This window comes from Gigantopelta aegis, chromosome 6, assembly GCF_016097555.1.
Source record: "Gigantopelta aegis isolate Gae_Host chromosome 6, Gae_host_genome, whole genome shotgun sequence".
In the NCBI taxonomy this organism is placed as follows: domain Eukaryota; kingdom Metazoa; phylum Mollusca; class Gastropoda; order Neomphalida; family Peltospiridae; genus Gigantopelta; species Gigantopelta aegis.
The window spans coordinates 67,054,736-67,073,032 of NC_054704.1; the positions used below are offsets into that span (position 1 = coordinate 67,054,736).

At 33.9% G+C, this 18,297-nt stretch overlaps 1 protein-coding gene across 4 annotated transcripts in view; it reads right to left on the minus strand.

The window, feature by feature from the left end:
• Positions 1-501: 501 nt before the first annotated feature.
• The window catches only part of LOC121374966 (cytoplasmic FMR1-interacting protein-like), a 38,107-nt gene continuing 20,311 nt past the window's right edge, over positions 502-18,297 (minus strand). For 3 of the 4 annotated variants that reach the window (XM_041502125.1, XM_041502122.1, XM_041502123.1), the window contains 14 exons: positions 17,220-17,296; positions 15,658-15,766; positions 14,782-14,901; positions 14,115-14,314; positions 13,617-13,713; positions 12,735-12,878; positions 11,815-11,905; positions 10,684-10,814; positions 10,073-10,151; positions 8,893-8,913; positions 6,009-6,124; positions 4,947-5,188; positions 3,875-4,022; positions 502-3,016 (listed from right to left, as the gene is read on the minus strand). In XM_041502125.1, the coding sequence (XP_041358059.1) occupies positions 2,849-3,016; positions 3,875-4,022; positions 4,947-5,188; positions 6,009-6,124; positions 8,893-8,913; positions 10,073-10,151; positions 10,684-10,814; positions 11,815-11,905; positions 12,735-12,878; positions 13,617-13,713; positions 14,115-14,314; positions 14,782-14,901; positions 15,658-15,766; positions 17,220-17,296 (1,743 nt within the window). In that variant the 3' untranslated portion in view covers positions 502-2,848. The remainder of the gene's footprint in view (positions 3,017-3,874; positions 4,023-4,946; positions 5,189-6,008; positions 6,125-8,892; positions 8,914-10,072; positions 10,152-10,683; positions 10,815-11,814; positions 11,906-12,734; positions 12,879-13,616; positions 13,714-14,114; positions 14,315-14,781; positions 14,902-15,657; positions 15,767-17,219; positions 17,297-18,297) is intronic. The other variant, XM_041502124.1, reaches the window with a different exon arrangement.

The following is an 18,297-nucleotide window of genomic DNA, read 5'->3' on the forward strand; positions in this document are numbered from 1 at the left end:
CGGTATTTGCCAATACTACTTAAGTGTTCCCTTATTTTTTCACATCAGTATATATAGATATATAGAGAGAGAGAATGAGAATGAGAGAGAGAATAACAAGTTAATGACCGTTGGATATCTGCTTTATCGTGTGAAGGTTAGAATGGGAAATTCCGCAAGGTTCTGCCGAGCAGAATTTCTCATTTGGCCTGAACAGGATAAAGCAGATATCCAACGTCATTAACTAGTTATTATCTTTATCCTGCAAACCATAAAAATTGAGGGGAAAAGCTATTATTTCAGCCACATTGTACGATGACCTAGAGGTCAAATGAGCGATTTTGTAATGTCAAAAGTTATATCCTGCTAGTAGCAGGATATGACCTTGCTTTATCCGTTATATTCTGTCAGTAGAAATGGTGGTTGCAGGATAAAAACAATAGCCCAAAAGGAAAGGAACAAACAAAACATTCTCAAAGATTTGATGAATATTATAGTTTTGAAATAAAATTAATAAAAACCTTTTTTTTAATATACAAGTTTTTATTTGAAATGATTACAGTAGTTGATAAAATGTGAAAATTTATAAAACATGCACTGAAGATTAAATCTTATAAGAAAAAGCTTCTTCTCAACTTGTTAAGCTTACTTGATTGTGACCTTTCCTTACAGATAAAACCATAATTGATACACATCATTTCTTACTTTACTCCATCATGTGTCAATCCCACATTCTGCATAAACCAAATTACATTATTTTCCAATTTAAAAAAAAAATCTTTAAGTTAACCCAACTAGAGCACACACATTAAGTAATCAAGTACTGGGCATCAAACCTGCTAGATTTTTCCATTAGCATTGAGGAATTTTAAAATTAATTTTATGTGCACTAGTCATACCACCTATAATGGATATATTGTAACAATATGCCAATTGAGGGCACTTCAGATACACTTCCATTTAGATGAGCTTGTATTTGATATCTATATACACATACTAAGACCAAAAAAACCGCCACCCCACCTAGAGAATGTCCCTAAACTAGTCTTTACTGAAGAATCAGTTGGGTTTATTGTCCTAAAAATCAATAAAGCTAGAATGTTTTGATGACAAACTTCACATAACATATAAAGCTTTGATTGCAGCAAGTACACACAAAGTCACATTTATCATGAAGCATTTTTTTACATACTGCACATCCAATAAAATATTTTATTTTACACAAACACCACTGATGTACACTAAAAGTGACAAATCATAGTAACTGCTACTTTATTCAGTTTCAGCACACAGGTGCTACTTGAAATACAATGAGGCAATTACAAGGCAGTCACAAAAATACTAATTTGGTTTTGATTGTAAAATTATTTATGGATGGACATCTAATAACTTTGTCCTAAAAGTCAATAAGCTAACAGCCGATATATAGATTATACATAAAGGTAACACTAATTACAAAACTTAATATATTATCGGTACATGTGAAAATTATTATTTAATAAATATTGCACTTATTTTGCTTTACAGAATCGGATACAATAAGGGCTGAATTTATGAAGGCTGATTTTCTTAAATACCAGTATTTAAGCATTGTAAATGTATGAAGGTTACACATGTGTAACAGAAAAAAAGTATTTGTAAATTCGGCCCTAAATTAAAGTTTCTTATGTTCTTGCTTTAGTTAACATCTGATCTGAAGTACCATATTACCAGATAATTGTTGAATTGCCAATTATTGGTCATATTTAATTGTACACATTACCAATAACATAAAGTGATAACTTGAATGAGACTGCTAATATTTTGTTTACGGTGTTACTTGTCACGATTAAAAGAGAAGAAAATGAAGGAATTTCTACTGACAACAGCATGGCTGTTGGCTCTAAAACAAAGATATTATAGAAAGAAAAATGCTATAACCTGCTCATAAAATATGTTAAATTTAATAATATACTGTACATTTTATTATGAAAATTTTATTAAAAGTTATTAACCTCAATGAAAAGATGGGTAACTGCAAAAATATATGAGAATAATAATAATAAAACTAAACCTAAAAATAATAGAAGAAAATTAATTAAAACCATAAAGTCATCATGCAAAATTTTTGTATAAAATTGAAATGTGTCAGATCTGTAATATTTGTAATATTAATGGTCTAATATTCAGTGCAGTCATTATTTACATAGTTGGTCCATACAGCCAGATCCACTGTAAGGCTGGTCAGAGTTTTTAAACACATAGTCAAATATATCAGTGATAGAAATAAGCAAAACATTCACTTGTCCACTGGACGAGTACATCTAGAATCTACTTGTCCATGAATATTTTCACTTAGTTGTTAGTTTTATTCTAGTGAAGGACCATGTTTTTAACTGCTTAAAATGAAACAGCATTATACATTTTTATTGGTCCACTGGACAACCATTTAGGTACATTTTGCTTGTCCAAAGAGATTTTCACTCATCAGGACAAGTGCTTCTTTCGATGTCTTTATGTTCTTAGAATGCTGTACATGATTTTTGTCTTTGTGTCCTTAGAATCATTTCATGTAATAAACATTCTGCCTTTCCAAGAATGTGACCCTGCACACTGCTTTGAATCAATGTCATAAAAAGTATCAGTAAAAAACAGTATATGTTGGCTAAAACATAAATTCAGCTTTTCAGCTAATGCACCAAATGTTTACTAGGTGGGTTTTAAAAAAAATAATAATGCTGTGGGTATTTTATTCTGTATTTCCAAATCACTGTTGCTACATTTACTTAGTGGTTGGTAAATAGGTGGTGGGAAATCCCAGTTGCTATGTTTAAAAAATAGTGGTTGCCAGTGACTGGTGAATAGGTTTTGGAAATCCCAGCTGCTATGTTTAAATAGTGGTTGCCAGTGACTGGTGAATAGGTGGTGGGAAACAGCGGACATGCTCTACCGGCATGCTTTCAGAGTCATTGGTTTTCATGTACTTGTTCAGCACAGAAAATATCTGATTGTTCAAAATCTGAAACTTGCGAATTCGGTCAACCATTTTCTTCAGTTGCTGCAAAGAAAACAAATGAAATCATAAAAAACATCTGATGAACACAATAAATAATGAGCCAACTTAGAAGTACCTTCTTTTGCTATGTAATAAGACATTACAATTATCTAACGGTGTCTCAACCAAATTAACAGAACTGATAATGTGCTATGAAAGTATACAGTATACTGGAAACAACATCAAAAGAGAACTTGTTCATTTGTCTCTTAAATTCCGAACAGAACTGATAAATATTGTCATATGAATCTTAGCCAAGACTATTTTTGCACAATTGGTAGTTTAAGTATGTGACCGAGACAATTCTTGATAAACATACAATAATATTTTCTTATTTGAGATTATGAATCGATTCAGTTTATTACTGTCAAAAATGCAATTATCAATGTACTGTACTTTGCAACTCTTTAATTTACAACCATTTAGAACACAGCTACATATTATCTTAACTGAACCCTATATTCATTTGATGGAATACCTTTTAGTAGTAATTCGATAACTTAAAAACAAATGAATTCAAAACAGTTTGCTACAGGTGGGTTATGAATGGGGGAAAGATGAAAGCTTCCTCAAACATATATATTGTACCGTTTGGAGAGGGGGAGAGGGGAAATGGGAGGTGGATAGTAAAAGTTGAGCTTTTGACAATTGAATGTCATTTACAGAACTGTCCTTATTTCATACTGTAAAAAGAAGCAACTACTATCTTTATGATGTGAACCATTTGTCTGAAACTACAGAGCCACTCCTTAACATCTTCACCGTTTTCATCTTTTTGATGTGAATTATTTGTCTCTAGGTACAGAGCCACACCTTACATTGCTACTCGAACTTAACATAATAATGTTCCATAATACTTACGATGCCCTTAACATCTTCATCTTTTCCATCCACCCTGTTTACTCTGAGAATGTGGTATGAGAAGTCGAGTGCCTCAAATCGTCGCTGCTGTCCCAGTAGCATGATCATGGCACAGCCAGCCCAGTTCAGACCCTCACCAAACAATTCTCTGTAAGAATAAAACTACTGTTTGTAACAAATGTAAAAATTATAAAAAATATTGGAATAAAGTTGCTTCATCTAAATCAGGATATCTCTTTGTTGCAAATAACAGTAAATATTAACACTGCAAAAACAGACACAAATATTCTTTATAACTGGATGTAGTTAAAATCTTCAGTGGCACCATGGCAGTATCTTGGACCAAGGACAAATGGAGCCATCGGTATCAAACCTTTTGCCTGAGTAACTTCCATGTCTTGTGTCCAATAACAGTAAAAATCACCCAACAACAGAGTGAATACATATCTGAAATAATAATCAGACTTGATGAACAGGATAAGAAATGATGGAAAGAAAAAAAGAGCCTAATTACAAACAGTATTTATCTTTTAATTGCATTTAACATCTTTAAACAGCTATGTATATTAAATAATTTATGACATCTTTAAACGTGCATACGTATGTCATATTTTTGTCCACATCTAATACTTCAAAACATCTAATATAAACATGCAACAATGCTTCAGGGAACACTCTGTATTCAAAATTTTGATTAGTGGCAGTTGTTAATTGATTAGCAACTACTTACCGTCTTAAAGTTCTGTAGTGATCTCTGAAATTTGTGTAGCGAATCTCAAATGATATCAGTGTTTGAGATTAAAATTTTTGGCCAGTATCCCAGTTGAATACTAACATTTCAAAATCTGGTATCCCACCTAAGAATTTAGTATTATATGGCATCCCGGTGGGATACTGGGTTCTTGAAGTCTGGTATCCAAAATTAAATTCTGGTATCACCGGGATATCGGGATACCGTTAATCTCGAACACTGGATATACTGAACAAAATATTCCCTTGGAATAATCTTTAATAAATTCGCTGACACCCCCCTCCCAGTCTGGCATACAAATAATTCTTTGTTTTGACTTACTCAATGGTGAAGACGCCAGGACGTTCTGGCATACAGAAGGCGAACTGCATGGCACTCCACAGTCTGTGGAATTCTGTGCACTTGTCTACGTTCATGACCCCATTGGTGGGTGGATCCCCCTGCCACAGGGAGTCCTTCAACAGGATGGCTTTAATACGTGACAGAACAATCTCAAACATGGACAATCCGCAGCACAGACGTTCCCGGGTCAACAGGTCACCCTCCGCTGCTATATCAGCTTGCTGAATGACCGAGCATGAAAAGAAAGTTTTAATTATGTACAGAAATATTATTAATGACATTAATACTTCAAATTAATTCAAATCACATGAACTTACAAAACTTCAAACTTAATCAACTTCAAGTTAAAAGATTCATAAAAGGTATTAATTTACATTATACAAACTACCAAATGAAACATGTTTCAAACAAGTATTCTGAGAGTACTCCAAAAGCAATTTTTCCTAACAATTTTTCTTATCTCCTAAATTCAATGGCCATAACTGAAAAATAGGTAAATCGCCATGAAAGTTAAAATTTATCTGTAACAGTACATGATAAAGTTATAAACAAACTTATATCTTGAGGCATTGGGTGAAAACACACCAGGAAAACAAATTTTTGTATCTCTTAAGTTCAAAAATGAGTAAATTGTCATGAAACTCCAACTTTATCTCTAACAATACATGATAAAGCTATATACAAAATTTTATCTCAAAATCTTGAGGCATTGCAAAAGTCTGGAAAACATTTTATTTTATATCCCCCCCCCCCCAAATGGCCATAATTGTGAAAAATGGGTAAATTGCCATGAAAATCAAATCTGATGTATAACAGAACTTGTGAAAATCAAACCTGATGTGTAACAGAACATGATAATGGTATACACAAAATTTCAGTTCATTATCTTGAGGCACTGCAAAAAACAGAGTCCAAATTGTTTTTGTTGGCATCTCCTAAGTTCAAGGGCCATAACTCTGTCATATCTCAAGGACAGGTTCAGTTTTTGACAGCATTTGTCTTTGCTGAGGCAGTTTCCTGAATTGCAATAGCTGTACATACTGTTTGATTTCCGAGTTTCTTGATCACCGAGACAACTTGCAGAGCCGCATACTTCTTTTCTAACTGTTTCATCACTTGCTTTAGTTCAATCTCTTTGTCTTTGCGGACATCTCCTTCTAGAATTAACAACACAAAATAATTCAAATCTGCCATCCTAATGGGCACTTTACAACCCAAAGTGTCTCGTATCACACTTACAAAAAGATAAAAACAGAGAACAACTTTGACATTGTTCAAGAATGGTGAAATGTCAACCTTCCTGACATAAGCTCAAATTCTACAATTAACTTGACAGAAGTTTGAACAATTATTCGAAACTACTCCTCTCCTAGTCTTTATTTATATTTTATCTACATACATGTACTGTGCAAAACTTTATGGATTTCAAACTCATTAGCAATGATAAGAGTTCAAGGATGTCATGTACATAACTACCAATTCCAAATGTAGTTGATCCAAATCTACTACATGTTTATTACCACAAGACATGAATTATAGTTTCTCGATCTTGTCTCAAAGAATGCTAAATGGAAAAGGAAAATGCAAGTATTTATTACTAAATATTATACTGGATATTTAAGTCAATATCAGAAGATTTAACATATTTTACTTCCTTACAAATAATCTGAAAAGAAGAAGTTACATATTAGGTTATTTGTGTTTCCTGATTAGATGGCAAAATGAGAAGTACAACTGAAGGAACATGAAACATAGAAAAAAAAATGAATGTGCAACCACAAACAATGATGAAAAGTCAAACAATAACAATAATGAAAGTCAAACACTAATGAAGGTGTATACATGTATGTGAAATTACAAAACATGTAAACACCACAATATGAAAAAAAATAAAAAAAATAAACAATAAATAAGAAACAGCACAAACTGCCTTTGATCCATTAAGTACCGTAATTAACAACAATAAATTTGGTTTGTTTAATAACTGATCATTCCATGTCATTCCAATAACAGAAATCCGCCCCCACCGCCCTTGACTAAACGACATAACAATGAGGACACGTGTCCATTAATGGGATACCTCCAAGACTGAGTAATTCTCCTCACATCTGCAGCTAATGAAAAAAAGTGTTTTGTTTAACGACACCACTGGAGCACATTGATTTATTAATCATCAGCTATTGGATGTCAAACATATGGTAATTTTTGACACAGTCATAGAGAAGGAAACCCACTACATTTCCCCATTAGTAGCAAGGGATGTCTTATATACACCATTCCACAGACAGGATAGCACATACCACGGCCTTTGATATACCAGTCGTGATGCACTGGCTGGAATGAGAAATAGCCCAATGGGCCCCCCGGCAGGGATCGATCCTACACGGACCACGCATCAGGTGCACGCATTTACTACTGGGCTACGTCCCACCCCCTGCAACTAATGAAGTCTTTCTTGTACTAGATGCACCAGCACTTAACGGAGCCACAGTGAATGCTGATAACAACATGCAGTTAGTGTTTGCCAGGCCACACTTTGTGTAATGTTTACTGCTAGTTAGGTATACTGATAATAGTGATATAAATTATTCAATTAAAAAAAAAAAAATGAATGATGTTTTTTGGGTGCAATACAATTTGTATTCAAAGACGGAGATTATATATTATGGCATCAATGTTATCTTTAACATTCATATTAGCTGATCTAAGTAAAACGTCAAGCTGAAAGCTTGTATAATCATCTTGGATAAAAGCAGCATTACACATTTTATCCTGTTTAGATAGTTAAATGGGTAGTGGTTTTATATGATAGTTATTTTTGTTAGCCGCCAACTATTATCAATGATTTGTTGAATAACTAACATGCTATGAGGAAATACAAATTATTTATTCTGTGCGAATGAATGTCGTAAACTCATGCTTTGGCGAGGGTTTTACAACATTCATCAAAAGGAACAGATAATTCGTAATTCTCTTAGCGAGTTGGTTATTCTCTTTATTACCCATTAAAACTTTTTAACTGTTTTTTAATAACAAAATCTCTCTGCTATTGAAAGCAATTCCACCAGCCATTACATCACATAACCCTATGCGCATTACATGACATAATACTAGTGATGTCATAGTATAACAGTGTTCTTTTTACAGCCAAAAGTTTACAATACAAAATAATATGACTGACTGCTTTAGAAAATAATTATTTTTCTGTGTTGTTAAATAGTTCAAATATTTCTTGTAAATGTTCATAACGTATGTGTAATCTGACCCATGAATGGAAACATTAAATGAATGAAAATGAAGCTCTGGCTATAGAAAACAACGTACCAAATATCGTCATATTTAGGCTGTAGAAAAATATTACCTGAGATATTTTAGACCATATGGGTAACAAAATGCAATGTTGCTTTTTGTTCTCATAATACACAAACATGTTAATAATAGTTATAAATAATAATAATAATAATAATAATAATATTAATTCCAATTTGTGTCCTTTTACTTACTAACCACAAATGATCCTAACAGATTGGTTTTAGTTTTTACTAAGTTAACTGAAAAAAATGCATTTACTTATTTCTACAAAAAAAATCCCTTCTCGTTAAAACGTCATTGGCGTGGTGCAATAACAAAATGTTTGTAATAAATTAAAAAATGTAATATGTAAGCTCAAAAGGAGCTACAACAGGGAAAAAGGGAGGAAATATTATAACAGTTGAAGACATTAATGGCAACTAATGAAGAGGCGTTTAAGCAGTGGCTACTTCGTGATTACCACAGATCTACTTGTCACGTGACTTAAGCCCGACAGTACTAACGCCAGCTTCATTTACGTTGTCATAAGTAACAACTGTTATAGAACACAAAATATCTAACGGCAACCAAGCAAACAACACAACATAGAGGCAAATAACGGATTCAGACTTACTAGAATCTTTTGCTGACGCAGCTGCAAAAATATGTACGCTACAATAAGCTGCCATGCTGGTTAAACAAGTCCAAAGTGAAATGATAGTAATAACAAAAATAACTATAATTATAGTATGTTCATCCAAGATGTGAACGTTTTTAGAGGAATTTTACACATTCTAAACTGTATAGTAGTACTGAAGAAATGAGATCTTTCGATTATGGTCGTGAAATGACATAATCATGGATTATTTTTAGAAAATATTAGTAATCAGTTATAACATGAAGGACCATTAATCTTTTAAATATCATTTGTTATTTGCTGGACAAAAGTAATTTTTTGGAACATTTCTATATGGTGATGTGATAATTACTTGTGTATTGTTAATAAATAAGCAAATATAACTAGAACTCTTGGATAACAAGGAAAGGAATTAAGGGATTATCTCAACTAGTTTATTCAAACTGATGATGAAAACAAATGATACAAAAACCTACGGTTAAGAAACCATTCACTATCACGCAACTACAAAACAATAAGTTATTAGTATCACCCAAACAATTAGTAAACCTGTTAGATCAAAGAAACATTCTAGTTATGGAAGATGTTATGGCAACACCCAAGTTATTTTGATGGGGGAAAAAAAAAGTTACACTGTATTGCAAATTAGAACTCAAAACTACATTCTCATAGTTAAGCTTTTCTAAATGGTGACAAATCTACTGTTACAAAGGGAAAAAAAAGACTGTTAAAGTAGCTTAATTAAATTTCTTAAAGTTAATGTTTTATTATTAGAAACAACAGTAAATCGTAGTCCTTGGTGGTGTTTTATTTATAAAATTGTATTTAGCCGACCAGGGATTTATCCAGGATTTTTTGCCATGGTCCCCTGTCTGATGGGATTGGGAAAATTGCTGCAAGTAAATCATACATGGGATATTTTTTTCAGGCCACTGAATAATGCAGTACAACACTGTTAAATTAATTTATTAGAACAGACATTAGTAATTATATCTATTGGGACTTTTTGGCATAATAATTGGGAATTTTCAGCATCACTTTCTTTTTGGAAAAGGGCTTATGTTTGGACCCACAGAACGTATGGATAAATCCCTGCTGACACTAAGACTTAGCCTAGCCTGTAAACTGTCATAAAGCGGTCAGATCTGTTTAAAAAAGCATACAGTACAACTCTTACCCTTGACAGGGATGAATGGTTTCGGGATTATGTTCTGGAATGGAGCAGCATGTTTCAGATCACACACTTCTTCTTGAGTCTATTTTTAAAAAATTAAAAAAATATAAAAATAACTTTCAAGGATATTGTGATTTTCTGCAACAAAAAGCATTATTGACTGTATGTCTATGTAAAATAACATCAATTCTCACACCAACATGCATTTCAATGTTTCATTCACTATGGATATCAGTGATACTGTTGTTAAGTCACTGGCATTGAGAGTAGTTAGTGCTGGATTCGTATTCTGGTACTGGCTCCAACCCAGAGCGAGTTGTAACACATCAGTGATGTTTAAGACCATTACACAGTCGTAGCTCTCCATGATCATTAACAACTGTAACCCGTCTTCGAAAAACAAATAGCTATGGTATGTGCCCAGAACAGCTTATTTGCATTTATGAACAATGCAAATACATTTTAATTAAAAATTCCCTTCAGTTTATAAAATAAATGTTTTGCCAAAATTATTTTCAAGCAGCATGTTATTCACAGTACAAATAACACATCATTCAGTGTACTGGATAAATATACAATATGAATATCCTGGAGTTAAACTCAGTACAACCTACCAGAGACTGCTCAATTAACATGGTGAAGAGCATGGCATTTCCCATCTCACGGAAACACTGGAACACCTCGGTCCGCAAGTCCGGGTACTGGATGAAGTCAGCCAGCTGTGCTTGGTAATACTGCATCACACCTACAAAACAAAACATACTTCATATAATACACGGTCTCGAAACCGGATGAAGCCAGCCAGCTGTGCTTGGTAATACTGCATCACACCTATAAAACAAAACATACTTCATAAAATACACGGTCTCGGAACCGGATGAAGTCAGCCAGCTGTGCTTGGTAATACTGCATCACACCTACAAAACAAAACATACTTCATATAATACACGGTCTCGGAACTGGATGAAGTCAGCCAGCTGTGCTTGGTAATACTGCATCACACCTACAAAACAAAACATACTTCATATAATACACGGTCTCGGAACCGGATGAAGTCAGCCAGCTGTGCTTGGTAATACTGCATCACACCTACAAAACAAAACATACTTCATATAATACACGGTCTCGAAACCGGATGAAGCCAGCCAGCTGTGCTTGGTAATACTGCATCACACCTATAAAACAAAACATACTTCATATAATACACGGTCTCGGAACCGGATGAAGCCAGCCAGCTGTGCTTGGTAATACTGCATCACACCTACAAAACAAAACATACTTCATATAATACACGGTCTTGGAACCGGATGAAATCAGCCAGCTGTGCTTGGTAATACTGCATCACACCTACAAAACAAAACATACTTCATATAATACACGGTCTCGGAACCGGATGAAGCCAGCCAGCTGTGCTTGGTAATACTGCATCACACCTACAAAACAAAACATACTTTATATAATACATGGTCTCGGAACCGGATGAAGTCAGCCAGCTGTGCTTGGTAATACTGCATCACACCTACAAAACAAAACATACTTCATATAATACTGTACTCTGATGAATGAATGAATGAATGAATGAATGAATGTTTAACGACACACCAACAAAAAAATACACACTGGCTATTGGGTGTCACAAAAGGTAGGTATATGGAAATATTTGATGAAGTAAGTTATATTTTATTATCATATTGTATTTGTCATATATATTATTTATAAAAATAACTGAGCTGAAAGTGACTTACCAGGTGAACCATAGTCATAGCGAAGCAGTTTACATGTGTCAGGCATCACTTTCCTCAAGGTGAGGGTGTATTCTCTGATTGTCTCCTGCAACTGAAAAATAAAAACACATCAATCTCAAAATAGCAACAAGATCCAACATGATACAGCGTTAAAGCTGTCATTTACAAAATCACTAAATGTGAATATAAATTGAATTTAGCAAAATACACTTCATTATTAAATCACTAAAAATGTATTTAAAAACTTAAATAAAGTTAAAGTTTGTTTTTGTTTAACGACACCACTAGAGCACATTGATTAATTAGTCATCAGCTATTGAATGTCAAACATTTGGCAATTTGGACACATAGTCATCAGAGGAAACATGCTACATTTTTCCTAATGCAGCAAGGGATCTTTTATATGCACTTCCCCACAGACAGGAAAGCACATACCACAGTTATTGACCACTTGTGGTGCACTGGTTGGAAGATAAAAAAAAAAAAAAAAAAAAAAAAAAAAAAAAAAAAAATATCAATTGATCCACTGAGTTGGTTCGATCCTGTGACTCAAGTACCACAAGCAAGCTAAATCCCACCGCAAACTTAAATAAATACAAATCATAAAGCGTTTTAATTTTATTATATTTCATTTTAACTTGATTTCAGATTTTCTGACCAAATTGCCAATAATTTTTGGCATCCAATTTAAACTCTAAACATGATACATTTTTTAATTTACAACAAAGAAACATGGTGTTAAATAGAATGAATAAATATATCAACATAATAGTATGTTGCTTATGATTTGTACAAAACTCATTTTAGACAACTAACAGTACTGTTACTGGCCTATATTGACCCATTTAAAAACAGACCTATTAACAATCAATTTTAATACCTTCCTCTGAACACCATGACAATTATTCTGAACAACTTACAAAGTCTTCAATTATCTTGAGAAGTTCTTCAATGACAACTGCAATTCCTTGATAGCCGAGAAGTCGAACCATTGCACGGAAGTGTGGCGTGCCAATGAAGCCGTGATACAGACTGTAGATGGCAGTGTACGACTGAGTCAAATCCTGGAAAGCAAACAAACCAACATGCAATATGCACAGTCTACCACTGAAGACAGGGAAGCCAGGTGGGTGCACAAAGTATATTAAAGCAGTACATAGATATATAGCTGAAAGCAAGAGATTTGAGTTGAACTAACTTATTATTCTGATTTTTACTGCCCTATATAAGGTTTAGCTCCAACAATAGCATAATTTTTCTCTACTATCCCATTTCTATTCTATTTACTCTCTACCTTTTATTACTATATATTAATAAATATTAATTATGTTAAATACTTTATGCCATTCGACATATGTTATTATGTTTAATATATATGATTATGAATATTGTCTGATGTCCATCTTGTATAGGAGAGCACTTATATAGGCTCTGCCTGTGGTGCAATCCTTTTGACTTTTTTCTGATCAATAAAATATCTCAAAACAAAACAAAGTATATACACTAAACTCGTAGTGGACAGACAGGACAGTTAGAAGATGATGGGCTCAGAAGAGCTTGATAAAACACAGAATAGGGTGGACACAAATTGAAACCACAGGAAAATTGTAAAGTAAAAAAAAAATTCTTCAAATAATGAGAATAAGAGGCAGAAGATTAAAGAGGAGAAAGATGAATGAAGGAGAGCGATAGCTTTGACGAATGACAGAGATAACTTTGTCACAATTCTAGCCACTGTCATCAGCTTGACAGTTCAATGCTTTTCTACTGGAGAACAGAGGTCATATTTAGTGTAATCTTACCCTGGTTCCCCAGATGTACATAGGGGCTGGGTTGGGGGCCTTGTCTCTTTGTCGCTGCCGTTCTGCTGTTTGCAGTTTCCACACGGTCTTCACAAACCTGCAAAAAGAGTAAGTGTTTAATGTTAGATGTACGCTCAAAATTCTTTAATGTACACTGTCATATTTTATATTTTGTTTTTTAAATCATGGATTTTAAAATAATGTTTATTAAATATACATCAGTAAGAAGGAAAGCTAAAAACACTTACCCCATATGACAGTTCTGGCATCAATAATAAATATCACTTATTTCAATCAAAAGTTTATAAAAAGGAAAAAAAGATAATAACTTTCAGTTTAAAAAGTAATTTATATAAATGTTAAGGTGTGTAATATATTTAAGATCTTTCTCAAAATTCTGTCTAAAAAGAAACAAGTTACATTCATAATTTACAAAACCAGTACAGATATCATTGTTAGTGATAATTCTGTAACAAGACTCTTTAATTTGAAAGTAACCTGTTAGTTGCAGCATTGAAACAGTAGTTTGGCAAGAAGTCAGCATATATTTCCCAGAATACATGCAGAGTTATCCGCCCATACGGTGCCGACACATTGTGGTTTGCTTCCCGGAACATTGCATCAAAGTCATTGAGAACAAGAAACTCAGCAAGAAGTTTGTGTGTCAGTTTGTTCACCTCAATCAGTCCTTCCAGCTCCTAAAAACATAAACATTAATTTATTTACAACACACACTTGTCATTATTCCATGGATGATACCAATTATAATTAAGACGTTCTAAAAATAATGTTATTATTATTGGAACTGAGTATCTTTAACTTATGGAACAAATCTAGCCTTTGGAAATGTCAAACCAAAAAGTAAGGTTAACATATGAAAAGATATAGACCTTCACAATTATCTAATAAACATCATCAATATTATATTTTAAATATCCTCATCCAAGGCAACATCTGTCACTATATAACATATCTGTCATATTTTGGAGTTGCTTTTATCTCCTCTGCACCCTTAACCACCCCAACCCCCCCCCCCCCCCCCCCCAACCCAACCCAACAAATCATAGTTCTCTAAGAAAGTCTGTTACAATTTTCAAAATAATGTCAAGTTATTGCAGATGAATAGAAAATTAAATTTTGCTTTTTAACCAAGAAAATTACAAACCACGATGCCAGTGAGTTCTCCTGCCTCGAATCTGGAAATGGCAACATCGAGAGCCTTCTGTAGAGCAGCATTGATCCTCTGGCTGACCAGTTTGTTCAGATCTATGGATCGACCAAGCAGCTGTGGGAAAAACAGATTCATTAAAACAAACAAAACAAGAGTGGTATGTTCAGCTGTCAGATGAAGAAGAAGAGAACAATTTAATGTTGAATAAAAAACTAAAATAGCTTTGTTACAGTAAACAATTGAAAAACAAGCATTCTGAGTGTACTGCTGAAGCCAATTTTTTTTTTAATATCTTCTAAGTTCAAGGGCCATAACTCTGCAAATATGAGTATATCACAAAGAAAATCAAACTTGATCTGAAACAGTACATTATAAAGCTATACACAAAATGTCTGCTCAATATTTTGAGGCATTCCGGAAAACCAATTTTCATATTTCCCAAGTTCAAGCTTCCTAAATGCGTCAAATATAGGTATATTGCCAAGAAATTTGATCTGCAACAGTAATACACAAAGTTTCAGCTCATTATTTTGAGGCACTCCAAAGAAAAATTCTGGAAAGCAAAGGGCTATAACTCGGTCAAAAATGGGTAAATCGCCATGAAAGTCAAAGTTGATCTATCACAGTACTTGATAAAGCTAAAGATCAATATCTTGAGGCATTGTGGGGAAAAACATCCAGAAAACTGTATGTGACATGGACGGACATATGGATGGACAGACGGACGAAACAGATGGAGATATACCTATAGTCACCTCTGGTTGGACCAGTGGAGGACTAATAACCATTCATTGTGCAAGATACTAAAAGAATAGAATTATTAATTATTTCTGAATGTCTTATCAGAAAGAGTTGTGAGAATCAGTTTACCTGAACATGGCGCTGTTTCAGTAGAGTCTGGTATCTATTGGCAACCGGGTAGTTAATCTTCAGCCCATGGCTGGCACACTCGGCACGGAATCGCTTGTCAAGCATTATGCTGGAACAGTATGTTACAGAATTTAATTACTGCATGTTTAAAAATATGAAACAAATTCTGAAATGCTAATTATATTTTAATAAATATTATTTAATTATTTCCATACATATTGTTTGTTGTACAACAGGGAGATGTGATTTATCGGCAACATCTTTCCACTCACATTTGGCACTAAATGTATATTGTTATAAATATTTTATAACTCTAATGTGAGTGAAATAAAACATACCTGTGATTTAATTACCATATTTTCCCATGTGTTATGCACACCGGTGTATTATGCACACCCTCCACTTTGAACGTTTATTCCAAGAAAAAAAACCCCATGAACTACAATATAATGCGCACCGTTTTAACCCCCCCCCCCCCAACAAAATCAGCAGTGAAAGAAAGAAAGAAATGTTTTATTTAACGACGCACTCAACACGTTTTATTTACGGTTATATGGCGTGAGACATATGGTTAAGGACCACAGATTTTGAGAGGAAACCCGCTGTCGCCACTACATGGGTTACTCTTTCCGATTAGCAGTAAGGGATCTTTTATTTGCGCTTCCCACAGGCAGGATAGCACAAACCATGGCCTTTGTTGAACCAGTTATGGATCACTGGTCGGTGCAAGTGGTTTACACCTACCCACTGAGCCTTGCAGAGCACTCACTCAGGGTTTGGAGTCGGTATCTGGAAAATCTGCCGTGAATGCAAGATGTACCGTTTTCCCCCTGTCACCAAAATTAACTAAAAGCAAAAGCAGCGGTATATTCAAGAAACAAAACTTAAGTTAGGTACTTGCATACATAGACCTACATGTCACACAAAATGTAGGCTAGTACTTGCGTACTTACATGTCACACATGCATATATCAAGGCAAAATTATATACCCATACGCTGTAAATGACTAATAAATAAATGAAAACAAAAATATAGCATATTACATTTGGTTCTCGTGCCTCACGTGAATCCGCGAGATTTCTAATTTAATAGTAGTGTCGTATATTTCTGGTTTGATGGAAATGTCCGAATTAAATCTCATGGAAATTAAAAATATTTACGGTCCATTTTTGTGCACTTTTTGGCGAGGTATGGATGCTTTTGTACATTTATTTTACATTTATTACAACCATCACAAGTGAAAAGCAATTTTTAAAAGGGTTTTAGCATTTTGTTGTAATGAACACTGTCAATAACCTGTGAGGTACCGTAAACTACCGATCAACGATTTTTTATTGGTGATCGCTGGACATTTTTAAAAGAAATGTTTTTCCTAATGTTATGTATAATGTGCATCCTCAGTTTTCACCTGTATTTTTCAGAAAAAAAGTGTGCATAATACATGAGAAAATACGGTACTACAAAGATCTTGTAACCTAACCCACAGTGAGCCATGAGCATACCTGTCACTGTATAACTGTAAATATAGTATAATCTAAACAAGAGTGAAATATAAACCTACCTGCCAGACAGGTGTTTGTAGTACTGGAAGATCTGGTCACTCAGTTTGTACACAAACTGATCAAAACACAAATTCACCTACAAGCAAAATAAATAATTATATTTTGTCATTCATTTCAACTGTAAAAAACCTATAACCTAAAATGATGTCAGAAGCCAAGTAAACACAGCTCAAAGTTTGACATCAGTTACTTTGATGTTAAAAAAAAATACAGACAGAGAAATCCCTCAAAACCGGACCCTGTGTAAACCATCTGACGCCATATAACCGTAAATAAAATGTGTTGAGTGTGTTGTTAAATGAACCATTTCCTTCCTTCATTCCCTGGTCCCTTCTTAAATGTCAGTATCGAAATTAACCTCTCTAAACCGGATATCCCTTAAAACCAGACTTTTTGCTTGGTCCCATGGATGTCTGGTTGTCAGCCACCAAATGTTTTGTTTTTATATTTCTTTATTATAAATAACTGCCACATTGATTGAATCTATATTTAGTTCGTATCAATAAAACTTTTTAAAAGTGGACCAAATACCTTTAATAGTACGAATAATATGTAACAATAAGGCCCTATTTGTCGTTGACTATTCAACAATAATCTAGGATTAGAGTGAAAACTGAGAACCTAGATTTTTTCTGTTGATGCAACAATGAACCAAGAAACATTAAGCATACTGACAGCTGCCATAAGAAAGTTAAAGTTAAAGTTGTTTTATTTAATGACACCACTAGAGCACATTAATTTATTAATCATCAGCTATTGGATATCAAACATTTGGTAATTTTTATATATAGTCTTAGAGAAGAAACCCGCTACATTTCAGTAGCAAGGGATCTTTTATATGCACTATCCCACAGACAGGATAGCATATACCACAGCCGTTAATATACCAGTTGTGGTGCACTGTCTGGAACGAGAAACAGCCCAATGGGCCCACTGATGGGAATCGATCCAAGACCTACCACGAATCAAGCAAGTGCTTTACCACTGGGTTACATCCCACCCTGTCATAAGAAAATGTGCACAACCAGTTTAAAGTGATCCATAAAATCAAAGTGGTTGATTTTTACTTTAATTGAG